Source organism: Eptesicus fuscus, chromosome 3 (genome assembly GCF_027574615.1).
Source record: "Eptesicus fuscus isolate TK198812 chromosome 3, DD_ASM_mEF_20220401, whole genome shotgun sequence".
Classification (NCBI taxonomy): domain Eukaryota; kingdom Metazoa; phylum Chordata; class Mammalia; order Chiroptera; family Vespertilionidae; genus Eptesicus; species Eptesicus fuscus.
The window spans coordinates 21,560,249-21,583,443 of record NC_072475.1 but is presented as its reverse complement, the minus strand read 5'-3'; the positions used below and the strand labels follow the sequence as shown (position 1 = coordinate 21,583,443).

Sequence of the window (23,195 nt, the reverse complement as noted above, 5' to 3'; positions counted from 1 at the left end):
AAGCAAAGTCCACCCATTCTCTGGCCTCTTGAGCGAGAGCAGGACGTTCCTCTCCTTAATTAGCTTTCTTATTAGAGCACTAATTTATCTTCATTCTAAAGGGAATTTGTTCTCCACTTAAATGTGGCTTTTCTTCTCTAGGACCTAAGAAATTTCAAGTGTCTGGAATGCATGGCCAAAATAGTGGTGCTTTTCACTTTATATGCTGCAACCTCCATTCTTTCTGGCCAGGAACGCCAATCGCTTTTATTGGCTAATTTCCCATTTTTATAAGAAATTCTGGGTGTTGGCATGCTTAATCAGAGAAGCAGCCTTAATTATTTACTCTTACTGTTTGGTTATAATTATTTAACTTCTACTGGAAAATCTAGCCTCCCCTCCCCTCTCCTCATCCCAACAAAAGGAAATTTGCCCTCCTGGCATGTCCTTACTAGTAGATAACTTTCCCTGTGGGATGATCCCTCCCTACTCCCCAGTAATGATCTATAATCATTTGTAAACCATCTTGGCCTCCTGATCTTTCAAAAGTCTGCTTTATATTGTTTAAAATCTTTATAGTTGAAAGTATTACATATGTCCCATTTTCCCCCTTGACCCCTTTCTAGCCCGCCCCACCCTCGGCCTGAGCAGCTTCCTTTTACAACTAATGAGCAGGAAGAGCTCCAAATGTAGCTCCTTTTGTCTGAAAACGACATTCACTGTTCACTTTTAGTCATTTCTCTTGCCAAAATTACCTTCAGGGGCCCTGAGATTGGGAGCCCTAAAATGGCCCCCTATGCCTGCCCTCCTGCTATTCTCACTCATGTGCAACCCCTTTGCTCTGACTGTGGGCTGGGCTTATTGACTCGTGTATGATGAGTAGAATACAGCAGAAGCCATGGGATGTCACTGCCGAGATTAGATTACAAGAAGACCGTGGCTTCTCTCTTGGGCACCCTCTTTTGCACTCTCTCATTCTTGCTCACTTGCTTGTTCTGAGGGAAGCCAGCTGCCCTGTGGAGAGCTGCTCTGTGGAGAGGTCTATGCTGTAAGGAACTGAGGGAGGCCTTTGACCTCCGGCAAGGTGCTGAGGCTCTGAGCCCAAGAGCCCATGAGGAAATAAATCCTGCTCACAACCACAAAGTGAGCCTGGAAGCCAGTCCTCCCCCAATTGAGCCTTTGTATGAAACTGCAGCCCCTGACAACCTACCAACCTCATGAGAGGCCTTGAGCCAGGGACACCCAGCTAAGCCACATTCAGATCCTTGTCCTAGAGAAATTATGAGATAATAAATGTTTGTTGTTTGAAACCACTGAATTTAAGGCTAGTTATTGTGCAACAATGGAAAACTAATATAGGCCCTTAAGGACAATTTTTTAACTTTAGTCTATGCTTTTTATATGATAAGTTTCTGTTTAGGCCATTCTTGCCTCTTGATGTAAATTTAATTACTCAAATAAAACTTTCTTTAAAGTCCTCTTTGAGAGCAGAGAATGGCTGTGTCAGTCTTGTTCATAATGGAAGATCTAGTACCCAGCACAGGGTCTGGCACCTGGATAGATGCTCAATATATTTTGTGAATTTGATCTGTCTATCTTTTTCTACTTGTCCTAGTTTATAAATTGCTCCTCACTTTCCACTTTGTCATTTCTTTGGGGACTCTTACAATTCTAGAGCCTGGGAAATTAGAAAACCTGCTGGTCTAGTTGCCTTGACCTTTCTCTCCTTTAACACGTTAAGTGCGCAGCCTGTTTTGTCTTCCGGACGGAAAGTACAGTGTCAGTCACCGGTGACTGACTGGGCGCTTAACGTGTTAACCTGCTGTCCCTCCTCTAGAACTTCAACACTCCTGTCTCATTTGAAGCAAAATTGCATCACCTCTCTCCCTCTCAGGGTTTCTCCAGCGGAGCTGAGTCCTGAGTGCCTCCCCTCACCCCTGCCTGCGCTGGTGAGGCGGCTCCTTTACTAGGGACATTGTCCTGCCCTCTGCCAACAGGAGACACTCAGTCATCTGACCTGCTAAGCATCTGGCAGAATAAGTAGTGTGTTTACTGTCATTTTAAAAGTAAAAAAAAAAAGAAAGAAAGAAAGAAATGAGGCTTGGAGATGAATGCTAAGACCAGGGGACACTAAACTACTTAGAAGTGGAATCGCTATAACTCAGGCTTCCTGAAAGAGGAAACACTGTTATCAATGAATGTTGGCTCCACCATGCTGTGTGACCTTCTAGAAGGGATTCAACCTTCTTGAGTTAGTTCTTCATTTATAACACGGAAATAATTTCTACTTCTTAGGGCTCTTTAGGCATTGCTCTTGACCCAGCATTCTGTCCATTCCCACTTTAACTTATTTTAATAACTCCTTTGCAAAAAATTCACTTTACAAGTATAATGATGGCATATACATTTTACTTTGCTTGATAATTTAAATACAGCAAGAACATGGTATATTAATAATCAATGTTATTATTAGCACTTTCTTTTTATTCCTTTATTAAGATGCCCAGAAAACCAACAAAAGTATTACTTGTCATTAACATTCAGAACCTTCCTCCATTTGCCTTTATTTGCTATACTGTCATGCATGGGGTCACATATTCTGATGTGACGTAACTTTGGTGATTAGAGAGTAGATTAATTGCTCAACTGTCTTAGTCAGTGCAGGTTGCTATAACAAAGTACCATAGACTGGGTGGCTCAAACAACAAATAGAATTTATTTCTCAAAGCTCCAGAGGCTGGGAAATTCATGATCTAGTCACAAGCAGATTTGGTGTCGGTTGAGAACTTGCTCCCTGGTTCACAGGCGTTCTCTCCCATGTCCTCACACGGTGAGAGGAATAAGGGAGCTCTCTGGTTCTCTTTTTCTAAGGTAACTCATCCGTTCATGAGGGCTCTACCTTCATGACTTAAATACCTCCCAAAGTCCCCGCCTCTAAATAATCATTACTTTGGGGCTTAGGTTTCATGACTTTTTAAGGGACATACACATTCAATCTATGTTTGTTTCTGCCTAGCAGTTCAGAAATCCGACTTTTGTTAGAAAAAAATTTAATCAAAATATGTCTACTCCAGTTTAAATAAAAACATTGCTAAAATAATTATGCATACATAAGAAAGAAGACCAACACATGTAAATTACCTTATAAATGTGGATTGACAGAAAGATAAATCCCTAAAGAAAAATCACATGTAAGATATATTGTCCAAACATTATCTGAACTAAAGCAGCAAGTGCTAAAAGTTTTTTGGTTTTTTTTTTTTGTGACAAAGATTTAATGTCAAAACCAGCAAGACATATAAAGGTGACTAGTCTCAGATGTTTTAAAAGGTCGTTTGCAACTCAGTAGAACTGGGTGGTGAAAAAACCTTAGAGATTACTATGTAGTTCAATATATTCATTTTACGGAAAAGGAAGCCAGGTCCAGAAAGGTTAAGTGACTGTCTAGTTAAGGACAAAACCAGGATGTGACCCCAGGTCCCTAACAGTCCAGAACTTTTTGCATGACACCAAGCTGCCTATTATGTGTTTGTTTGTTTGTTTGTTTGTTTGCTTGCTTGCTTTTTGAAGGAACATGTGCTCTTTCTCTAACTGTCCTACCTCTTGCTGGGACTGCTGAAACTGCTGTGTCAGCTGTGTCTGTTCCAGCAACACTCTTTCCAGTTCATCGGACTTCTGTTTCATTTCCTTCCTCAAGTCCTCTGAAGCCAAGTCACTCTTGTCAATTTCCTTCTTCAAGCGAGACTCAAATTCTGCAACCAGATTTTTAAGGTTTTCAATTTCCTTCTCCTTTGACTCAGACTCTTCAGTATATTGGACATGAGATTCATGGAGCTTTTTTTCAAGAGTGGCCACTTCCAGCCTTAGATCTCTAGTAGCGCCTGCGATTAAGTCTGATATCTGTAAGATAAATCTTGTATTAGTTTTTAGGCAGTATCTCTAGGTAGACACAGAGTTCTTATGGTTTTAAGAGGCTTATTCTAAATAATCAGTGTACTCTGCTGATCAGAGGAAAACAAATCCTATGACATATGTAGGCCTCTGAGATTTTCTTTTTAAAAGTTAAGCCTACAACTTTTATTTTTACCACCTTGAATGGATTGCATTAATCATTTGGGCATCCTTGGAAATATATAAATCTCTGTAACTGAATTAAGCTACCAAGAATAGCTTAAGTTTTTATCTGGATTCACTATAGGGTGACTTTGTAATTAAAAATGCCCAATGCTTGGGGATACACGTCGGGGAACACAGCCATTATATTTTATTCATTATCAGACCAGTAAGTTTTCCTTTGAGATTGTTTTCTTTCTTGTCTATAATGACTGGAGGTAGCTCAGAAACTACACCTTCTAGAGCAGCAGTCGCCAACCTTTCGGACCTCACGGACCACCAGTGGTCCGCGGGCCACCGGTTGGCGACCGCTGTTCTAGAGCATTACTGCCCACTAGAACTCTCTATGATGATAGAAATATTCTGGGATGTCCAACAGGGTACCCACTAGCCACTGGTGGCTATTGACAGTGGTGTGCTGGTAAATGTTTAACAACTGACTCTCAAGCACACACAGCCAGGTCTTATCTAATCTCCACAGCATAAATACCCTCACCATGACCAGTTCCAAGCTACCAAAGGGGCATCACTGATTGCTGAGCCGGAAAGAGATGTGCACAATAGGCTCTCGCTTGCCAGTACCACCCAATGAGCATTGGAAATGTGGCCAATGTGACTGAGGGACTGAATTTTTCATTTGACTTCATTTTAATTAATTGAAATTTAAGTAGTCACATGTGGCTACCATAGTATACAGTGCAGTTCTAGAGGACACCAGAATACTATAAAATATACTGCTTTTCAAGGTGGTGCCTGCAGATAAAGAGAAGAGAGAATAACTTGGGGAAACTTCTCCTCATAGTCATGAGAGTCTTTAGAAGGGAAGAGACTGCTTGTTTTCTCTCGCCTTGAAAAACAAAACAAAGAACAGAAAACAAAGCAGGAAGAGCAAAGCTGCTTCTGATGAAACAGATCCTTATTATTTATGCCACGGATATTGTCAAGCAATACATATTAGGACAACAAGAAACCAATCCACGGAGAATCTGGAAAACATTCAGAGACTCAAGTTCCAAGGGTTTTGTGAACTATTACTTAAGGATTAAGTCTCCAAAATTTGTTTCAAATGTTAAATTTACATTAAGAATAACTTCTTCAAGAAATCTATTTACCACACTTAGTAATTGTATAAATTAAATTAATATTCCATGATCTCCAATTAATCCAGGAAGGAAGAGGGTCACTGCTAGTCCTGGACAGTAGTTTCCATCACCCCGAGGAGACATGGCACCGAAACAGAGCAGGCTGTCCCTGGCAGGAAGGCTCACATGGCCACAAATGTGTTCTGATTTTTTAAAAAGGGAGTCAACATTTAAAATTCAAAACGTTTACTTTAAAAATCTGGACTTACGACTTCTCTTGAAAAACTGAAACCCCTGGCAAGTTGGGGCCTGCCTTTTGACATTCCCCTGCAAATGGGACCCTGAGACAGTAGTCCTGAGATGAGGGGTGGGGGGAGAGGACGGGAGGGCATGCCAAGGGGAGCCAGTGGTGACCTAGGGTGCAGGGGATAGGGGCTGGGAAGCAAGAGGCCTGCCTGGGAGAGAACCTGCCTCGGGGAGGCGGAACCTTGGGTGAGCCAAGGCTCCAAGTTCCCCGCAGTCCTAGTTCCAATAGGACTTCACACAAATTGAAAGATAAAATTGAAGAGTGTTATGCTAAGGGAAATAAGCCAGTCAGAAAAAGACAAGTATCACATGATCTCACTTATATGTGGAATCTAATGAACTAAATAAACTGATGAACAAAATAGATCTGGAGACACTGAAGCATGCAACTTCCTCTGATGAATTTCAGAGGAAGGAGCGGGGGCAGGAAAAGATTAACCAAAGAACTTATTTGCATTTGAAAATCGTGCATTGCGGGGGGGGGGGGGGGGGCGGAGGGGGCGGGGGCGGGGGGCTGGGAGATGTGGGCTCAGCCTGCCTGCACCCTCTCGCAGTCCAAGAGCCCTCGGGGGATGTCCAACTCACAGCTTAGAGTGGGCCTAAGCCAGCAGTCGGACATCCTTAGCGCTGCCACTGAGACAGGCGAGGCTCCTGACACCACCACTGTACTCGCCAGCCTTGAGCCCGGCTTCTGGCTGAGCGGCACTCCCACTGTGGGAGCTCACTGGCCACCAGGGGCAGCTCCTGCATTGAACGTCGGCGCGTCATAGTGACCGGTGGTTCTGCTGTTCGGTTGGTTTGCATATTAGCATTTTATTATATAGGATATGCATAATCCATGGACAGACAATAGTGCAGTGAAGGCCTAGGGAGGGGTGGGAGCCAGGTGGAGGGGGAAATTGGGGGGAAAGGAATATCTGTAACACTTTCAGATATAAAGGGAAACATTATTAAGAATTTCAAAACAGCATCTGCAGAGCATTACACCCAAAGCATGCGGCCTTTCTGAGTACGGGGCCCTGTGATACTGCACTTATCACACAATCTTGTAGCCGGGCCTGCCTTTGAGAAGGTTGTACCATATCCCCTGTACACCAAGCAGAGGCCATCCAATCCCATTTGATGCTTACTTTACACAGACTGTTAATGATATTATTCAAAATATTGCTTTTCCCACTGCATCTTGGTTAATACATACATACACAGACACACACACAGACACACGAGCACATGCATACTACTACACTCAGGCCTTATAAAAACAGGGGAACCTTAACAAAACTTTAAATTATATTTAGGATACATTCTTTCAGAAATTATGGAGGTGGTTCTATTTTAAAAATATTTCCCTTCATTCAAAAATATTTAGAATTGAAAATATTTACAATTAAAGAAGATAGGCTTTAGTTGTTAGAAAATTTTTAATTATGTAAAACGCCTCATTATCTTTTGATGTTTGATATTTGATGTGTTGGAATAGCTAACGATGCTAATTATTAGTTACATAATTTATGCTGTTTTAAAAAATAAGTTTATTTTTATTTTAAAAAATATATATATTCTATTGATTTTTTACAGAGAGGAAGGAAGAGGGAGAGAGAGTTAGAAACATTAATGGGAGAGAAACATCAATCAGCTGCCTCCTGCACACCCCCTATTGGGGATGTGCCCACAACCAAGGTACATGCCCTTGACCAGAATCGAACCCAGGACCCTTGAGTCTGCAGGCCGACGCTCTATCCACTAAGCCAAACCGGTTAGGGCATAAGTTTATTTTTATAAAAAATTCCATACATAGTTGGATTACATGCTTATATAATTTATATCAGCTATTCATTCTGGAGAATATGAATTCCAAACCATTCTACCTATGTGGCTAAAACCAGGCACAGTGACTATGACAAAAACTGCTGGAGCTATAAGTACTGTAGTGCTCTCAGGAGGAAATAACCAACATCCATAGTGTTAAACCCATTAAGTAATGGTGATCATTAGAATGACAGACCTTCGTTTGTAGCTCCTCTTGTTCTTTCTTATACTTTAGGATTATTTCTTGGTGTTTTTCCCTTTCAATATCAAGTTCCAGTTTAGCTTCTTCCTTAAAGAGAAGAGCTTGCTCTTCAAATTCAACTAAATGTTGGGCTCTTTCCTTGGCGAGTTCAGCTTCAATCTAAAAAATAGCATTTAACACTCATATTAAACCATTTTACCTTAAAATAAGTAAATTAATCTTATTTTCAGACTCCAACTTTTTTTAATCCTCACCTGAGGATATTTTTCTATTGCTTTTTAGAAGGAGGGGAAGAGAGAGGGAAAGACAGAGAGAAATATTGATGTGAGAGAAACACATCAATTGGTTGCCTCCTGCATGAGCCCTGACCACAGCCTGGTCCAGGGAGGAGCCTGCAACCAGGCATGTGCCCTTGACCGGAATCGAACCCGGGACCCTTGAGTCCGAAGGCTGACGCTCTATCCACTGAGCCACCCTGGTTGGGCCAGACTCTAATATTTTTTAAAATTTTAATTCTAATTCAAAAATGTAATCTAATTTTTAAATTCTAGTATTTTTTAAAAAGTTGACTCAGAACTTAGGCCAGAAAAATTGACCTTGGGTCAAATATTTCAAGATCTAAGAGCTGAAAATAAGTAGAAAAGTTAGAACAATATATGATTACAATTTTGAGAAATACTAATAGCTTTGTCTTCTGTACATTTATACTGTAAACACAGTCCTTGCCAGCAATCCTATTTTTTAAAAAAATTTTGAGGCCTTTAGACTAAGTTCTGTTGAAAGCTCAGAGGGGATATAAAGTACAAATGTTGAGTTTTTAATGGTCCTTTCTTGATGGAGACCATAGATGATCATTTTAATGTGATTGTGGCCAGAAGGCTGTTTAAGGAAAACATGGGTCAGTAATGCCTGTATCCATATTTTGACTCAGATAGAATCACAGTGCTGGAAGGAACCTTAGAAATCCCTTAGCTCAATTTCACAAGCTTCTATGAATAGTGGAAAGAATAAAAAAAGAATTTTGGATTTAAATAAAGTTGAGTTTAAATCCTGGTTCTGACACTTTCTACTTGTGTGATGTTATTGTGACTACTAGTAGCCCGGTGCACAAAATTCGTGCACAGGTGGGGGGTGTCCCTCAGCCCGGCCTGCACCCTCTCCAATCTGGGACCGCTTGAGGGATGTCCGACTGCTGGTTTAGGCCTGATCCCATGGACATCCCTCTCGCAATCCAGGACTGCTGGCTCCTAACCGCTCACCTGCCTGCCTGATTGCCCCTAACCACTCTGCCTGCTGGCCTGCTTGCCCCAACTGCCCTCCCTCCCGCCAGCCTGCTTGCCCCCAACTGCCCCCCCCTGCTGGCCTGCTCGCCCCCACCTGCCATCCCTGCTGGCCTGCTCGCCCCCAATTGCCCCCCCACCGGCCTGCTCACCTCCAACTGCCCCCCCTCACCGGCCTGATTGCCCCCACCTGACCCCCACTTACAGCCTGCTCGCCCCCAACTGGCCCCCCCTGCTGACCTGCTCACCCCCAACTGCACCCCCCTGCTGGCCTGATCACCCACAACTGCCGTCCCATCCTGGCCTGATCACCCACAACTGCCCTCCCCTCTTGGCCCCTAACCGCCTCTACCTTGGCTCCGCCACCATGGCTTTGTCCAAAAGAATGTCTGGAAGGTCTCCTGGAAGGTCTCCCAGTCTAATTAGCATATTACCCTTTTATTAGTATAGATAGAGGCCTGGTGCATGGGTGGGGACTGGCTGGTTTGCCCTGAAAGGTGTACCGGATCAGGGTTGGGGTTCCCTTGGGGGGCAGGGTGGCCTGGGAAAGGGGCCTGTGGTGGGTTGCAGGCAGGCCACACCCCCATTGGGGTGGGGGTCCCCACTGGGACAGTGCTGGCCTGGGTGAGGGGCTGGGGCAGTTTGCAGGCCAGTCATGCCCCCATGGGGTGAGGGTCCCCACTGGGGGGCCTGGCCAGCCTGGGTGAGGGGCTGATGGCTGTTTGCAGGCTGGCCATGCCCCCCAGCGGGAACCCTCATCCCATGGGGGTGTGGCCAGCCTGGGTAAGGGGCTAAGGGCCATTTGCAGGCCCCTCCCTTGGTGGCCGGCCCGGGCGACGGCAACCCAAGCCTCCTGCATGCCCAGGCTGGCTCCGTGTCCTCTGTTCACAGGCCCCTCCTTCGGCAGCCGGCCCAAGCAGCGGGAAGCTTGGCTTCCTCCATTGCCAGGGGTGACCCAAGTCTCCCGCTTGCTCTGGCTGGCTCTGTGGCCCCCGTCAGCTTTGTCCCACTAATTTGCATACTCACTCCTGATTGGCTGGTTGGTGTCGTGGAGTGATGGTCAATTTACATATTTCTCTTTTATTACTGTAGATAATTTCTCCCGGTGGGGTTATGACTAAAGTTCCCTTGGGGGTCCTTATGAGGATGAAATGGGATGAAACATCTAAGTGAAGCTGTAGCATGAGCAGGGTTATAATAGTCAACAGAGATTACTTCTATGCCCCGACCCCTCAGTCTCTACCATGGAATCCACACCAAATGATTGTCTGCTCTGTGCCTCTATACCACCAGAAACTGTAACTCACTCCTTTCCCAGCAGGCATTTCCATTTTCAGACAGCACTAAGCATTAGGCACTGCTTCCTTTAGCTGAGCCAACATCTCTCTCCCTGTGGTTTTTAACCATTGGTTTTGGCTCTGCTACTGGAGCAAGAGAGAGAGTCCTGGATTCCTTCAGGCCTGGGAATTCATCTAGTGAGATTAGAGAAGAGATCCCAGTGACAGGCTGGCTCTGGATTTACACTGTGCCATGATTATAAATTCTCAGGGGGAGTTAATGCCAGATAACTTGGGAGAAAAACTGTCAAACCTGACTTAGTGAGACTCTGTGGTTGAGGTCACCGTAAGAAGAGGAGAGATGTCAATCTGCATTTCTCAAGGGAACACTGAAACCAGATTACCAGGAAACAGAGAGATTGCTAAGAAGGTTTGTGGGAAGCCCTTTAAATGAAATAAAGTACAGACAGAAGCCTAGCTCCAGTGTGGGGTCATTGGGTTTATTGTACTGGGTACAGGCCTGAGCATTTGCCCCAAGGCCAAACAATTATATTTATATTCACTGCAATAAATTCTTCTGGCTCTCTCAAAATAAATTTCTGGATTGTTTAGGGGAAAGGATGCTGACGATCATTTAGAAACATATAGGGTTGTTCAGATGTGTTGCTCTTGGACTACTAAAGACAAGGAACACCTTAGGGGCACTCAGAAAAAAGAACAGATGTTCTTATGAATTCCAGGTACTTACATCCACCTGCCTCCTGCCATTTAGGAACTTCACAGGTGTCTCAAATAAAGTGTCTGAACCAGAAATCCTGATACAAAAACCTGTCTCCACCTGTTCTGCCCCCAGCCCTCCCCATCTCAGGACTCAGAACCCCCATCCATCTAGTTATTCAAATTATTCCCCTCTCTCCCTTACCCTCCACACCCAGTCCAGCATTAAATCCTGTTCATTTTGCCTTTACAAAATAAAAATTGGATTCTCTTATTCCCTCTTAGTGATTTCTCAGTGCATTAGTGTAAAATCAAAAGGCCTCTTACATGATTTTCTATAGGGCCACACCACCAGCCTATTATGACACCTTCATGTGAATCAACAAAGCACCCCTTCCTTAGATGAATTCAGCCTCATGCCAGGCACAGGACTTGGTGAGCAGAGCACAGGCTGGATTGCAGGCCCCTTCTCTCCCTTGGCCTGTGCTACTGTGCAGGGCACAACCCAAACGCCGTCTCTGACAGCCCTGGGCTTCTCCAACCTAACTTTCACCACTTTCACCACTTGATCACTGTGCTCCAGCCACACTGGGATAGATAAGTCAAGAACATATGAAAAAAAGGAAATCAAAAGCTAAACATTTGGAAAGATTACAAGGTGTGACTTTAAGAGTTAATGGCCACAAGATACCTTGACAATATTTTTAAAAACCCAACTAAGTAACATTTTTTAGAAGCTCAAGAAAAATGTTTAACTATTTGTTTTTTAAAAGATCTCTGTACTATTTAAAACTAAGTCAAATTAGTATTCCAGCTATAGGAGATTTCTTAATTGCAGAATTTTCACTGAATAGTAACACATTTGTGCATTTGGGGCCAATTTTAAATGTTCAGCATGCACATTAATTTCCATTCTTCACATCGAAGCAACACTTCAAGTAAACAAAAATCCATGACAATTAGTAAACATATAGTTATTTTCAAATGTGCCATCCTTGTTGCATAGCAACAGTTGATTTTGTTATGTGCTTTTTACGTACTCTAAAGTAATTAAGCACAGGCACAAATGGCTGGCTACATTTTTTAATGACAAAAAGCACTTAAGTTATGTTTATTCTAATATGTGTATTATATATTTATAAAGGGAACACTACATTCCTACGCAAAGGCACAGTGACCCAAGAAAGAGATGACAATGTCATATTAGTGATTCTTCTTTCTCATGAGAGGACTTTCAGGGAACTTTTTATTCACAGCTTCAATAGCTAACACAACCAAGACATAATTATCATATCTTGGCTTTACTGATCTGGATCTTGATTTACTGCTAAGCTAAATGATAAGATTTATTAATAAGAAGTCATGCCCTCTCAACAAAATAAAATGTTATAGAAAATTATACCTGCCAAAATACACCTATGATGTAATTAATTTATTAAAAAGATATCATGGTCTTAGTAAGAACTTACAGAATCCTATGCAGGTTTATTTTCACCATCAAATTAACAGCATAAAGCAAGAACATAATACTCTTATATGGTCAGATGCTAACACTACCTTGGTCTACTGGCTGGGTTAGCACCTCAGGGACAGAGCACAGTGTTCAGTAATACTAGAGTGGATCATGAAAGCAAAGAGTTCACGGGAGATTGTATCTGAAAGTCCTTCCTGGGATGTGGCTGAGGAGATGAGAAACATACACAAGCAAAGGCAGGAAAGTTCACTCTATCAGTCTAAGAGGAGCTAAGGAGCTAAGGGAAGGGAAGGATCTGTAAGTCCCTATATTACTTTCATGAGTTAAATATGGGACATTTACAATATGTCTTCATACATATCGCCAAACTGCTGTCCAAAACATTGCTGTAATTTCCAGTCCCATAAAAAAGATGAAACACTATCTCACTAGTCCTTCAGTGCAGTGCAAAAACCACTCTATCAAGTGGATGTGTGGAAAAAAATCTCTCATTGTTTTAATATGCTTTTAAAAAATTTGTTAGTTAAGTTGATCATCTTTTTGGTTTTTTAAACATGGATCGGTAAAGATGGGGGAATGTGAATAAGAATAGATTCGCCAACTGAGGACACTGAGACTAATAAAAATGGGAAATAATTAAAGAAGTATGAACGTTAGAGAAGAAAAGAAAAAGACCATGCTACAAAATGAAACAAAATAAATGAGACACTTAGAGCAACTTTAGTTCATATTCTCAAATTCAATTGTTGCCCATATGAATCAATTTAAGTCATAACCAGACAATCAAGGCAGCGGTTAGTGCTAGGGATAGGTACCAGGTGGGGAAGAAAAAGAGTTGGGAAGGCTTCAGTGCACTGTGCATTGTGCATTGGTCTAGGAAATTCCAGAAGGAACCAAATGTGTGCATAGAAGCAAAGAAATCCATTTGGAATAGTCTTCTGGCAAATAAACAGAACTTTAAAGAAGCAAGTGAGACACATGCTGATGAAAGCTACATTATCGTTACCTTTTCCCTCCAGTTAGCATCATCCAGCCGCTTCTGTCGAAGGGCTTCCTGCAGCTGCTCAATGCTCTTCTGATGTGAAATCAGCATCAGTTCCCTGAAAACCATAAACCTGACAAATGAGTCAAGTCTCATCAAAGAATATAATTTCACAACTTAGTCTGTTTATTCTCCTTAGCAATAGATAGATGATCGATAGATAGATAGATAGATAGATCCTACTAGATATTATTTTTACTGTTAACAATAATTCACAAACACTGCATAGTAAGGATTTTCTCAGGCTTAATTTTTGTGTAATAAATAATGCTATTTTTGCATGAAATAGTAACAACATACATGGATTCAAAAATATAATAAAATGTTATACGTTGTGGTTCTAAAGTTTATGAATAAATTCTAACACTAGACAATATTTTGCTTTGCTTTGTTTTTTAAAGGAAAATACATTGGGATGTGCCATAAAATCAGCATGTTTGTGGTTTCTGCTAGATTTATTTTTCTTTTACTTATCTCAAATGCTGATTGGAACAAACCAAATTAAGTGGAGGGTAAAGTCTGAGGTGTGATATGGTATAGTACAAAACATCAGAAAATTTAAAACACAAAGAACATTTAATATTTTAATCCACATAAATGGATCCCAAAGCTTAGTTTATGATCCTCGGGGTGGAGGTAATGTGGGTGATTCATGAGAACCTTTCCCAGGGGCACCAAAATTAGCATTTGACTATCACAAGTAGTGGCAAAAGCATGCTTGTTGCTTAGGGCTCCTTCCTGTTTCTACAATCATGACTCTTCTTACTGTCTATGTAGGAGATTCTTCTCCGTTCCTTATTCCTCTTCCTAAGCCCTTTGTTTTCCATCACCAACCTCTTCCTTTTACTCTGATCCCTTTTCTCAAACTTGTGACTTCCATTTATAACTGCTGCTGGACATCTGTATCTTGGTGATGCATCAACACCAAAGATTTCACACATCAAAACACAAATTCACTGTCATCTCCTGAAATCTTGCCTTTCCTTTTGACTTCTGAAAACTTTTCTTTAACAATCAAAATCTTTGTTTGGAATTCCCGAGTCATCTCCAACTCTACCTTCTCCTTGTTCTACCACATAAATTCAATAACAAGTTCTATGTATTCCACTTCCTCCTTGTCAAACTATTTCTTCCCTTCCTTTCCCACTACCAACAACCTCATTAAGCTTCTTGACTTTATCTTCCACCTAGAGTATCGTAATAGACTCTGTCTATCTCTTAATCTCTATTCTAGTCTCACTCATTGTATTATTTAAAAAAAAATTTTTTTTTTACTGTAGTGAAAATAGTGCCTACATTTCTAGTCTAGAAAATTTTAAGGACACAAACATAAGAAGACACATTTAACTTGGTAACCAGAAGTATAAATATCACTTGAGGGAAAGTGGTTGAGAAAACAAAACTTTCCAGGCTTCTCTTTCCAGAAAATGTGTTGGACAAGGTATCTTTACACTTTTCTACTAAAAATAAGTAAAATTCTTTTATTTATTATAGAAAATATAAACATTCATCAATTAACTGGACAAAAAGTGAGAAAGATAAAGAGGACAAAACTCAAGTGAAAGAATGGACAAAGTATCAGTGGAAAACTACTGAAATCTGAATAAAGTCTTTTGGTTAATTACATTATACCAATGCTAATTTCTTAGTTTTTTACAGAAAAGTGGTTATGCCGTGGTTAAGAAAGATAGGCTAAATGGAAAACATCAACTCTCTGTACTGTCTTTGTGACTTTGATACAAATATAAAATTATTCCAAACGAAAGGTTAAAAACAATGAAATGAACTGGAAGAACCCCAGCAATAAGTAGAGCACTGAAGCTAACTCTCATCTTGAAAGTACTTTCCAAATATGATGAACTTGAGCTTTAAAATTTACAGCCATGAAGGGCACAGGAATCAGGAGACAAAGGAAGAGTCTCAGAGGACACTCACCTGAATGAAGTTGCATCTCAAAGAGCTACTTACAGTATATGTGTGAAATTCACACTCAGTATGTGTAAAATAAAAATAATATCTCCTCTCAAGGTACAAAAAGGAAACAACTGGCTTTGAATTTTGGTGCTAAGTAGAGGGGAAAATACAAATACCTCATAAGAATTTGTAGACACAAACCAACCCTAATGCAAATTTGTATCCTGAATTCATATTACCTGAGTGGTCCCAAACACTTCATGTTGAAACGATAACTTAAAGTGGTGCTAGGTTAACCTTGCCTCCAGATGCCTGGTAGGAAAAACACCAATATTTTGGGGAGAAACCTATCTTAAAACTGGGGCTCAAAGAATTCCTACCGATAAAGATATAAGACCTATGAGATTATAGTGTTAAAAAATCACAAAACTATTTTTTAAAAGCCAATGAGAGGAAGAATGAACAAACACAAAGACAGCATAATCAAACTCACAAATTCTAAAGTATTGAATTTTCATATACAGAATATAAAATAAGGATGTTCAATACAGTAAAAAAAGAAATAAGAGTGATTTAAATGACTAAGTTTAAAAAAGAACCAAATTGAATTTGTAGAAATGACAAATATGGTAGCTGAAATTGAAAATTCTGCGGATGGCCATGTAGCAGATTATTCATAGCTGAAAAAATGAAGTGATAAGCTGAAAGGGATATTCAAAGAAAGTACATAGAGTGTGGTACAAGGAGTAAAAAATATAACAAGAGAAGTGGCTATATGGAAGACATATTGAAAAGATCATATATATATTTTTTTTTTCTTCACTATTTCAGAAGCAAAGGAGAGAGAAAGGGAAAGGAAGAAATATCTGAGGAGAATATCCCATATTGATGAAAACAAAAACCCACAAATCTAGAAGCCAAATGGGTTCTAAGTAAAATAAATCTTACATCTGAGCACCTGGTAGTGGAAAATTAAGAACATCTAAGTTAAAGAGATCTTAAAAGCCAAAGAGAAAAAAACTACATTATCTTCCAAGGAACCCAAATAAAATGAAAGCTTATTTTCCAACAGAAACAAAAGAAACCAAGGACAGTAAAATAATATGTTCAAAATCCTATGAGAAAATAACCAGCATCCTAAAGTTGGGTACCCAGCAAAACTATCTTTAAGAATGAGACTGAAATAAAATATGCTCAGGTAAATAAAAACTGAGTGTTTAACACTAACTAAAGGACCTTTACTAAAGGAGCATGAAATAATATGCTTTGCAAAAAGGAATATATTCAGAAGCAAGGTCAGACATGCCAAAAGAAATAGTGAGCAAAGTAACTGACAAGCACACAGGTGTTAACTGTAGATGCTTTTTTATTCCTAGTTTGCTGAGAACCACAAAAAGCAGGTTGGCGGTTTCCTCTGTGGGAGGATGCAATGAAGTGGAATTGGGGAGAAGCACGAGGGACTTCAAAGCTAATGGCAAGGTTCTTTTTCCTAAACTGAGTGATTGATACATAGATGTTCGTTGTGTTGTACTTCTTCATACTTTACACCTACATAAACCTTCTATGTATCTACTCAATATTTATAAAAACGAATGCTAAAACCTGAGTGTGGAGTAGAATGTGTATGTGGAGGAAAACTAATTAAAGGGAGAGACCAAGGTGAGAGAAAGGCAGGTTAGTAGTACGGTGGGGTTTACTGACCACTCTGCACACTATGAGCAAGGCGGCGTCATCAGGCCTTGGAGGGACAGAGGTGACTTGGGAAGGTAGGGTTCCTGTCCAAATGGTGCCCAAAATCCAGCAGTGCAAAAGGAAGCTTTATCTTTGAAAGCGTGAAGCAGACCACCAGGTTCTGATGCTTGCTCAGCAGTCTGTAGGCTGGAGAACAGCAAGTGACACAGAAGGAACAAAGGAGGAGGACTCGGCCATTCCTGTCTCCTCTGCAGACTCATCTTCTTCTACTTGTCAATTAATATTTGTGTTCTCAGCACTTTGTTCTGGCCCTTTTTACTTTCTTTCTTCTCTTTCTCTAGGTCAGTGGTTCTCAACCTTTCTAATGCTGCGACCCTTTAATACAGTTCCTCATGTTGTGGTGACCCCCAACCATAAAATTATTTTCGTTGCTACTTCATAACTGTAATTTTGCTACTGTTAATGAATCGTAATGTAAATATCTGTGTTTTCCGATAAAACACAGATATTTACATTATCGGAAAACACAGATATTTACATTACGATTTACATTATGTAATTTACATTACGACTCATTAACAGTAGCAAAATTACAGTTATGAAGTAGCAACGAAAATAATTTTATGGTTGGAGGTCACCACAACATGAGGAACTGTATTAAAGGGTCACAGCATTAGAAAGGTTGAGAACCACTGCTCTAGGTGATCTTATCTACCCTTATAATTAAAATGCAATATAGATGCTGATAGCTCCCAAATTTTATCTCTAGCTCATATCTGTTCCGATGCATCTGACTCATGTATCCAACTCTTCACCTCACTGCTCTAATTTTGTATTTCAGAGACATCCAAAACTGAACTTGTTGGTAATCTCAGAGGCTTACAGTACTAGTTTACTTTTTGCTTGTTAGGTGGCATCTGCTGCTCTGCTCCACTTTTTGTTCCAGGATGCAGGCCAAGGAGCAACTCTTACCTGGGAATGTTGATTTTGTGGTTTATAGAAAAGAAAACTTACCAAAACATAAGACCTGTTAAAGCTGCTGCTTAGAATTGATACATATCACTTCTCTGATATTTCAGTGTCAAGAACAAGTCAAACGGCCATGTGTGATGTCAAACAAATGTGGATGGCATAGTCCTCTCACTGGGAAGTGCACAGTAAGTCATCTGGCACTAGGTGGAGTCCATCGCAACTCTGAAATCCTACTGGAAGACGCTATGAGGATTCCCACCCTGGAGGTGGGAAACATTCTTTGCTTAGTCTATGGTTCTTTCATGTGGAAGTGATTTCTCAGTCCAGTTTTCTCCATGGCTCCTGGCTTTCCTCTCTGATATGCACTGGTCTATGTTGACCACATTGGAAGAGGGCATTAGAGATTCTGCCCTATTGGGAAACAGCTTTCTCAACTTTTATCCTTTCCATAGACTATTTACCTTATATGGCAAAAGGGACTTTGCATATGTGATTAAGGATCTTGGGATGTAGAGATTATTCTGGATTATCTGGATGAGTCCTAAGTGTAATCACCAAGGTTCTTTATATGAGAGAAGAACGCTAATGTGGGGGAAGGTGGTGATGTGACGACAGAAGCAGAGATTGGATTCATGGATCCAGGACCCAAGGAATGCCAGCAGCCTCTAATCTAGAAAAGGCAAGGAATGGGTTCTACCCTGGAGCCTCCAGAAAGAACCAGTTTTCCTGACATCTGGATTTTAGTCCCTTAACACTAATTTGGTTTTCCAACCTTCAGAACTATAAGATAACAAACTGGTGTTGTTTTAAGCCACTAAATCTGTGTTAATTTGTTATAGCAGCAATAGGAAACTAATACAATGGTCTGCCTTCAAGTGATATTACGAAACTTCAGATATAAGATTAGTATCTATAATAGTAAACTTGGTAAAAAAAAAAAAAAAAAAAAGGAGCAGCGGTCAATGGAAATAAAGCAGCACTTCACCTGGTTTCATAGAACGTCAGTGTCATAGAATGGATGTGGCTGGCCGTATGCTTGTTAGGAGTAGCCAGACAGCAGAGTTCTGGCCATTTCATTTACTTTTATTTCCTAAGCCAGGTTTCCTATTTGAAAAGAGGTCTTACTGATGAGAAAATTCCAAGAAGCATTTTCAGATGGGTGCCTGTGAGTACATTGTAAGTTATCTTTATTATTAAAATGGATGATACTGAATATTTAAGATGCTTGAATTTCAGTCTCCCTGGAGATAGTTATAATTTTTTGTTGTTGTTGTTAATCCTCACCCGAGGGTATTTTTTCCATTGATTTTCAGAGAGAGTGGAAGGAGGGGGTTGAGACAGAGAAACATTAATATGAGAGAAGCACATCGATTGGTTGCCTCCTGCACACACCCCGACCTGGGTATGTTCCCTTAACCAAAATCGAACCTGCATCCCTTCAGTTCGCAGGCCAACACTGGGTATGTACCCCGACCTGAGGTATGTTCCCTTGACTGAAATCGAACCTGCGACCGTTTAGTTCACAGGCCCACACTATCCACTGAGCCAAACTAAGATAGGTTTGATAGCTATAGATAGGTGAGATAGCTATAATTTTGATACCACCAAAAAGTAGAATCCACTTCATATACTTTACTCTGATGAACCCAGTACAAAACACCCCACTGTTAAGTGTATCCTTTTAGAACAAAACTGGGAAAGTCTAATATATTAAGGAAGCTAAATTATAGTAGGCCAAGGTTGAAATGATGTTAATGAAGTATAACTATTCACTGAAGTTTCAAAGTATTATTAAGTTCCTTATGACTTTGTGCAAAATATAAGGTGTTTTGAGTGAACTGTTATAAAAAATTATAAACTTGCATCTGTGATGGTAAGTTTGCTTGATATGACTACAGAAATAAAGATGTTCATATGTCTTTGATTCCTTATAACTCCAAAAGCTCTTCAGTGTGAGCCTTTCATGGGACAAGGCAGAAAGAATAATTCTATGTGATATTACAAACACTTAACATGTTGATTAGCATGCATATATGCATATAAATTTCCTGGTTAACCTCTCCCTACCCACCTCCCCATCCCCTGGACAAGGTGCAAGCTCTTCCATAGTGTACTATGTAAGTGTGGTTTTTATTCTTGGAATCAGGAGTACCTTTTTCATGCATATAATCATCTCTGTATGCACTAGTCAATGCCTATTCCATGCTAATCAAGGGTGGGTGTGGGTGGAGCGGGGTCAATGGGGGAAAAAATCCAAAGGGGGCATCTATAATACTTTCAACAATAAAGATAAATTTTAAAAAAAAGAAAGACACTGATAAAGAAAAACAATATTGTGCTGAAAGAACCTGTAAAGAATCAACTTGGACTCTAGTGAGCCTTTCTGCTAGATGTGTAGAGGAATGATAAGAAATGAAACACAATTGTTAGAGACATATTCCATCTTTTCCACGTTATAAAAAGCTGAAAATGTGCAGCTATTTTTGGATGTCAGGCAGCTATCCAATTTCCTCTTTAGAACCACTTCTACAGATATTGCTGCTTTACGTTTACAGGAAACAACACAAAATTGGGTCCTAAATTTGGATTGACTAAGAATCCAATCAAGAAGATTTTCACGAGAATACAGAATTGAACTCCCAGCTCTGATTTTTAGCAAGTCAGAAACTCTCTGAACCTGAAACACTGGGCGCTTCTGAGTTTTAAACCCTGTGATCAGTAGTTTGATTGGGATTAAATTCATTCCCATCCATACAGCCAATATTTATTGACACCTGATATATCCAGGTGACAGGCAGTTTTATTCTCTAGGGATATAGAATTTTTTTCTTGCCCTTCTTTGGAAATAATTAATGCAATTCCCAATTTTTAGAAGAAATGAAGATCCTGAGTGGTCAGTGTCTTTCTGAAGTGGCCTTATTCACAGGAGGTAGAGATGGGTCCAGCTCGTACCAGCCTAGGACTGTCTACAGTATGTGATGGTGCCTTCACTTTTCATATTTGGGAAGTGGCCATCTGTAGCATTCTACCCTGCAATTTCACCAGATATATTTTAAAAATAATGTTTTAGGAGTTGGCACAATAGGCAAACTAGTATCTACTCACAATTAAGATGATTTATTTTTTAAAACTTTAACTTTTAAGTTCTTAGACGGAAAAAGGAAATGAGAATCTAATTTCTTGCATACACGCAAACATCGAGATTCCCTTAATTGTAGTCAAAAACGTAACTGCAAACAAATGTCAAACCATAATGCCAAATGACAGCTTTCAGTTCTGTTTCACAAGTTGTTCTAAAGGAGATGTCTTCACATTTTCAATCAAAGAGATAATTTTGATTTTGTCACAACTCCTGCCTCCGTTAAAAGCAGTAAGTCTGGGATATAAGAAGTTAGCCTCTTGCTCTGAGAGCTGTTGATGGAGAGGAAATCAGAGAAAGAAGTGAGTCTTGGGGGGAAACCCCGATAAGGTTTGTTATTTTGGAATGATATTCCTGAGGACACTTCATTTCATAATCCTTTACACTAATAGGATAGCATCCAAATGGAATCACTCCACGGACTAATCATCTCTGTAACTGTAAGAGTAAGGCAGATAATCATGAATTCAACAGACACTTACTGAATGTCTACATCACCACTGCAGGGTATAAAAATTAATAAGATATGATCTTTGAGGGGTTAGCAATGTAAGGAACGATGATAGGGAGGGAACTAATACATTTGAGCACCGACAATCTACCAGGCAAAATACTAGATACGTTAATCTTCACAAGAAGACAGCTGTTACTATGCCCATTTTATAGATAAGGAAAATGAACCTTTAATGGTTAAGTTGTCTAAACTTGAGACTGGTCAAGATGAAATATACACCTATGTTTGCTTAACTCTACAGTCCGTTTTAAAAAATACTAAGCCACACTACCAAAAGCTCACAAACCTTAAAACATTGCTTCCAGCTCCCTTTCTATATTCTATGCTTCTTATTGCTTCTAGCCTCCATGAAAATAGGACAAGCCTCAATGCACACAAATCTTCTCTTCCTCTAGAATGTGCTGTGAAATGTTTGTATCATATTTTCATTCTGAAGAGATAGCTCCACTTCTGATTTTGCCTGAGAGTAGAAGACAAAACTCACCATGCTATATTTATTTATAGTGAGTGGGAGAATCCTGAAGGAGTGCAAGGGTGGGGGAAGAAAGAGAGGGGTGGGGGGAGAGGGGACACAAAGGAGGCACCCTGTATTTTTCTGCTTTCTGCAGGGCTGGGAGGCCCCTGAAGACCATATTACAACATGGTTGAGAAACAGTGCTCACATGGACAGAAGCTGACAAAATCGGGCCTTTTAAGGGAGATGCTGAGGGAATTGTGCAAACTTTAGGAGAGGCAACATGGGTTATAAAGGTTAGACACACGGACCCTGAGCAAGAAATTTACCTCGCTTAACCTATTTCCTTATGTGGAAAATGTGCAAACTCACACCTGCTTCACAGGTGAGGGCCACGGCTCTGTGAGCCAGTGCAAATTTAAAACTGACTTCCCCTCCGGGTTGGTGAATTAGGAAAAGTGTTCCTTTTTAGTTTGATGTAGTCCCATTTGTTTATTTTTTTCTTGTGTTTCCCTTGCTCAAGGCGATATATCAGAAAAAAATATTGCTATGAGAAATGTCCTAGATTTACTGTTATGTTTTCTTCTAGTATTTTTATGGTTTTGAGTCTAACATTTAATTAAGCACCCAGCCTGTTTTGTCTTCTGGATGGAAAGTATAGTGTCAGTCACCGGTGGCTGACTGGGTGCTTAATCCATTTTGAGTTTAATTCTTTTGTATGGTGTAAGACGGTAAGATCTAGTTTCATTTTTTTTTGCACGTATCTGACCAATTTTCCCAACACTGTTTATTGAATAGACTATCTTTACCCCATTTTATGTTCTTGCCTCTTTTGCCAAATATTAATTGACCATAAAGGTGTGGGCTTATTTCTGGGCTCTATATTCTATTGGCAAAAATATCTAGGAAGGTTGGATGAATATGTTTCTTAGCATCCTTGATACTACCTCAATACCAGAGGTAACTGCTTATGGCAAGTCCTCAATAAGAGGTGTTGACAAATAACAAAGAGAAGAAAAATAGAAAGCAATAAAAGAAAAAGTGGTATAAAAAGAGTTTTCTCTACTGGAAAATGCCAGACTCCACCAGTGATTGGTCCAAGTAAAATTCAGTAAAGTATCACATGTGGTCTTTTTAAATATTTTCAATAAAAATCTAACACCAATATGGGTTCCAACTCTACTTTCATTAACTAACTGTATGACTTTAAGAAATTTAACCAATTTAAG

The 23,195-nt window shown here is 40.2% G+C and overlaps 1 protein-coding gene across 1 annotated transcript in view; it reads right to left on the bottom strand.

Annotated features, from left to right (window-relative positions):
* LEKR1 (leucine, glutamate and lysine rich 1) overlaps positions 1-23,195 on the bottom strand; it is a 120,678-nt gene that overhangs the window by 8,199 nt on the left and 89,284 nt on the right. The window contains exons 10-12 of the mRNA XM_008142226.3: positions 13,246-13,339; positions 7,486-7,650; positions 3,580-3,879 (exon numbers count right to left, since the gene is read on the bottom strand). Coding sequence (XP_008140448.2) covers positions 3,580-3,879; positions 7,486-7,650; positions 13,246-13,339 — 559 coding nt within the window. The remainder of the gene's footprint in view (positions 1-3,579; positions 3,880-7,485; positions 7,651-13,245; positions 13,340-23,195) is intronic.